Source organism: Mus pahari, chromosome 15 (assembly GCF_900095145.1).
Source record: "Mus pahari chromosome 15, PAHARI_EIJ_v1.1, whole genome shotgun sequence".
In the NCBI taxonomy this organism is placed as follows: Eukaryota; Metazoa; Chordata; class Mammalia; order Rodentia; family Muridae; genus Mus; species Mus pahari.
The window spans coordinates 61119318-61124391 of record NC_034604.1 but is presented as its reverse complement, the minus strand read 5'-3'; the positions used below and the strand labels follow the sequence as shown (position 1 = coordinate 61124391).

Below are 5074 nucleotides of genomic sequence, written 5' to 3'. Positions count from 1 at the left end.
AAAAAAAAAAAAAACAGTAAACCAACAATAGATTAGCTCATCTATGGTTTGGCCATGGTATAGATTACTCTGGGCTATTAATAATTGTATACCATGGGCAAGGGTGGGGTGGAAGTTAAGAGCACGTGCTGCATAGGATCAGAGGTGAGAAGGACACAACATCTGCCCCAGCACCAGAAGTAACTGGGGCCAGTGGGACCCAAGCACCCAGGAACTCCACCTGACCAGTGGCATGGGTTCCTTTCGTTCTGAAATAGTGCCCTGAGCAGACCTTGGGCACAAACTCCACAGCCAATCCTAAAACACCCAGAGGAAGCTCCACTTTCCAGGCACTCTAACACTCCCAGGACCACAGGATCCCAGGGTCCCAGAGGCAGCTTGACTCCCAGGAGCTATGACACAGCCAGGATCTCAGGATGACAGGATCCCAGAATCACAGGATCCCAGAGACAGCTGAACTCTGAGGAGTTCTGACACAACCAGGATGCCAGGAAGGACAGGCTCTAGTCAAATATAGTGAGGGCAGGTAGCACTAGAGATAACCAGATGGCAGGAGGCAAGCATAAGAACATAAGCAATAGACACCAAGGTTACTTGGCATCATCAGCACCTAATTCTCCCACCATAGCAAGTCCTAGATACCCCATTACACCAGAAAAGCAAGATTTAGATCTAAAATCACTCCTCATGATGGTGATAGAGGACTTTAAGAAGGACATAAATAACTTCCTTAAAGAAATACAGGAGAACACAGGTAAACAGAAACCCTTAAAGAGGAAACACAAAAATCCCTTAAAGAGTTAGAGGAAAACACAAACATATGAAAGAATTGAACAAAACCACCCAGGCTCTAAAAATAGAAGTAGAAACAATAAAGAAACCACAAAGGGAAAAAACCCTGGAATTAGAAAACCTAGGAAAGAGATCAGGAGTCATAGATACAAGGCATCACCAACAGAATACAAAAGAGATAGAAGAGAGAATCTCAGGGGCACAAGATACCATAGAAAATATTGACGCAACAGTCAAAGAAAATGCAAAATGCAAAAAGCTCCTAACCCAAAACATCCAGGAAATCCAGTACACAATGAGAAGACCAAGCCTAAGGATAGTAGGTATAGAAGAGAGCTAAGATTCCCAACTTAAAGGGCCAGTAAATATCTTCAGCAAAATTATAGAAGAAAACTTCCCTAACCTAAAGAAAGAGATGCCCATGAACATACAAGAAGCCTACAGAACTCCAAATAAGACTGGACCAGAAAAGAAATTCCTCCCATCACACAATAATCAAAACACCAAATGCACTAAACAAATATTAAACATAGTAAGGGAAAAAGGTCAAGTAACATATAAAGGCAGAACTATCAGAATCATACCAGACTTCTCACCAGAGACTATGAAAGCTAGAAGATCCTGGGTAGATGTCACACAGACCCTAAGAGAATACAAATGCCAGCCCAGGCTACTATACCCAGAAAAACTCTCAATTACCATAGACAGAGAAAACAAGATATTCCATGACAAAACCAAATTTACACAATATATTTCTATAAATCCAGCCCTGCAAAGAATAACAGATGAAAAACACCAACACAAAGAGGGAAACTACATCCTAGGAAAACCAAAAAAACCAAGATACTAATGCACATGCCAGCAAGATTCTGCTAAAGGGACCCTGATATAGCGGCCTCTTGTGAGGCTATGCCAGTGCCTGGCAAACACAGAAGTGGATGCTCACAGTCAGCTATTGGATGGAACACAGGGCCTCCAATGGAGGACCTAGAGAAAGTACCCAAGGAGCTGTAGGGGACTGCAACCCTGTAGGTGCAACAACAATATGAACTAACCAGTACCCCCTGAGCTCGTGTCTCTAGCTGCATATGTAGCAGAAGATGGCCTAATCGGCCATCATTGGGAAGAGAGGCCCCTTGGTCTTGTAAACTTTATATGACCCAGCACAGGGGAAGGCCAGGGCCAAGTAGTGGGAGTGGGTGGGTAGTGGAGCAGGGGCAGGTGGGGGGGGAGGGTATAGGGAACTTTCGGGATAGCATTTGAAATGTAAATAAAGAAAATAATAGTAAAAAAAGGAAAGAAAAAACAAGAAAGTAATCGTTCAACAAACCCAATAGAAAATAGCCACACAAACATTATTCCACCTAACAAAAATAACAGGAAGTAACAATCATTATTCCTTAATATCTCTTAACATCAGTGGACTCAATGTCCTCCCAAAAGACATAGACCAACAGACTGGACCCAGCATTTTGCTGCATATAGGAAATGTACCTCAGTGACAAAGGCAGACACTACCTCAGAGTAAAAGGTTGGAAAACAATTTTCCAAGCAAATGGTCCCAAGAAACAAGCTGGAGTAGCCATTCTAATATCAAATAAAATCAATTTTCTTTTTTTTTTTTAAAGATAGAGTTCAGGGTAGTTTTAAAATACTTCAAAGAGATCACTTTTTGTGTATTATAAGATTTTTGCTTATAAACCATTGTGCCCTTAAAATATGATCAGTTTCCTGTAATTGATCTTGCTTTCTTTGACTCGACACTTCGTCCATCTCGAATCACTTCTTATTTCAGTTGGGACTGCTTTTGTGTTTTGGCAGTGGTTGTATGACCTGAGAATGCGTCTGCTGGCTCAGTAGCAGTGCGTAGAAAACACTGTGGCTTACTTTGTATCCTCACCGGGGTCCTCCGCAGGAGTGTCAGTGCACATCGGGGTTGAGACCCTGCTTGTAGCTCTTGGACACTGAAGATAAAGCCAGAAGTGTTAGTACATGCACATGGGAGTTGAAGACAGAAGGATTAGGGAGTTGAGGTATAGACACTTGAGGCCAGCCTAGGCCACAGAAGACCCTGACTGAACACCAGGAATGTGTCTCATGTGATGTGTTTGTGTGGATGTTGGAACTTGCAAGCCGATCTCATTTTTTCCATTTTTCTTGGTCTTCTTGTGATGGAAAAGTATTAAAGGCATATGAAAATTATTTAGAAGGATGTGTTACTCTTATTTAAAAGTCAAATTCTAATTCTGATTAAGTTATATAATATCAACAGGTTTTTTAAAATGTTACACACTGGACAATCTGCAAGTAAAGGTCACACCACAGCAGGGCTAAGTCCCACGGGGCACCCATACCCACCCCAGCCTTTTTTTGTTTTGTCTTGTTTTGTTTTTGTTTTTTGAAACAGGGTTTTTCCATGTCCATTCCTGGTTGTCCTGGAAGTTGCTTTGTAAGCCAGGCTGGCCTCAAACTCACAGAAATTCACTATCTCTGTCTCCTGAGAGCTGGGATTAAAGGTATGTGCATCTACTACCTGGCTCACAGCTCCCCTTCTTAAGCTCACATGCTTGGCTAGGCTCTATAATGATTGTTGCTGATGCTTGCTATGGAACCTTGATACAGGGCACAGGAGGGAAGGGGATGGTGTTAGACAGATCCCAGTGCAGTTGTCACAGAAGGACCAGGCCTGAGGTGGCAGTTCGACCTGTTTTGTTTAAGTAAGACTGGGAAACAAAGCCATGTATGATGGAGCACAACTGTGATGTAGAAACAAGAAGAATTCATGCATATCAAGTTCAAAACCAGCCTGGAATACACAAGACCTTATCTCAAAAACCTACCCTTAAAAAAGACAGCAAAACATATGATAAAGTGGTCACAACTGTGCCGTCAGGAAAGCAGAACCTCTGTTATTAAATGTACCATGATTCACATGATCTGATTTTTTGTTTTTGTCTCCTTTTAGGTAAATGGTGACATTCCCCCTCGGTTAAGGAAGAGTGCTCATGAGATCATCCTTGACTTTATCAGATCAAGACCCCCTTTAAATCCAGTATGTAACTTAATGCACTCTCTCTGGGATGGGCCTGTAGCAGTTCACCAAATTTTCTCTTGAGAGTATGAAGCCCACCTGTAAATTATAAACTAAAGCACAGAGACATGTAATTATTTGATATATCTTCACTCAAAACTCTCTTCTTGTTGTTTGACCTCCACTCATGTGCAAACACACAAAGTAAATTATACACACACACACACACACACACACACGTATGTATGTATGTACGTCTTGATATTGAATGACGTAAATAGCCTTTTATTGGGCAACATTACAGTTAGTGACATAATAGTTCATAATTCTGCATTGTGTGAATAACTTTATTAAATAAAGAATAGTTAATCAAGTCTCTAACCATTATACTCCCTTTTCAAGGCTTCAGCCAGAAAACTGAAACCAACCCCACCACGGCCACGGAGCCTCCATGAAAGAATATTAGAAGAAATTAAAGCAGAAAGAAAGCTTCGGCCTGTCTCGCCAGAAGAAATTAGACGAAGCAGACTAGGTGAGTCTCCACTTCCTAGACTCATGAACCATCACTGGGAAAATTGTTTATACTTACACACATAAAAGTTAATTCACAAACTTCTCAGTCCTTGTCTCTAGACCCCTCCGTCCTCTGTTCCTCTGTTCTCCTGTCTCTTCCCTTCTCCTCTCCTCTCCCCCAAGCTATTGCTTGCATACAGATACCGTCACATTGTTTACACTTGAAAGTTATGTGACATGACAGTTTTTTCCTTCTCTGATGCTGAACTACATAAGAGCATTGTGGCATAATGGCGAGAGCTGAGGTTTAAGGATGAACTTGTGGTTTGAATAGGACTGGCCCTTAGACTCATATGTGGATGTTGAGCCATAAGGTGTGGCACTATTAGGAGGTGTGGCCTTGTTGGAGGAAGTACCTCACTGTGGAGGCAGGCTTTGCGGTCTCCTATGCTCAGGCTATACCCAGTATGGCACAGTCCCCTGCTGCTACCTGCAGATCGAGCTGTAGAACTCTCAGCTTCTTCTCCAGCACGTCTGCCTGCATAACTCAATGCTTTCCATCCTGACAATGATGGTTTACCTCTGAAACTGTAACCTGGTCCCAACTAAATGTTTTCCTTTATAAGAGTTGCCATGGTCGAGCTGGGAGTGGTGGCGCACGCCTTTAATCCCAGCACTCGGGAGGCAGAGGCAGGCGGATTTCTGAGTTCGAGGCCAGCCTGGTCTACAGAGTGAGTT

General features: G+C 42.5%; 1 protein-coding gene across 6 annotated transcripts in view; it reads left to right on the top strand.

Moving 5' to 3' along the window:
* Positions 1 to 5074, top strand: part of Spire1 (spire type actin nucleation factor 1) — a 127259-nt gene that overhangs the window by 88760 nt on the left and 33425 nt on the right. For all 6 annotated transcript variants that reach the window (XM_029546940.1, XM_021214550.2, XM_029546937.1 and 3 more), the window contains exons 7-8: positions 3758 to 3844; positions 4226 to 4355. In XM_029546940.1, the coding sequence (XP_029402800.1) occupies positions 3758 to 3844; positions 4226 to 4355 (217 nt within the window). The remainder of the gene's footprint in view (positions 1 to 3757; positions 3845 to 4225; positions 4356 to 5074) is intronic.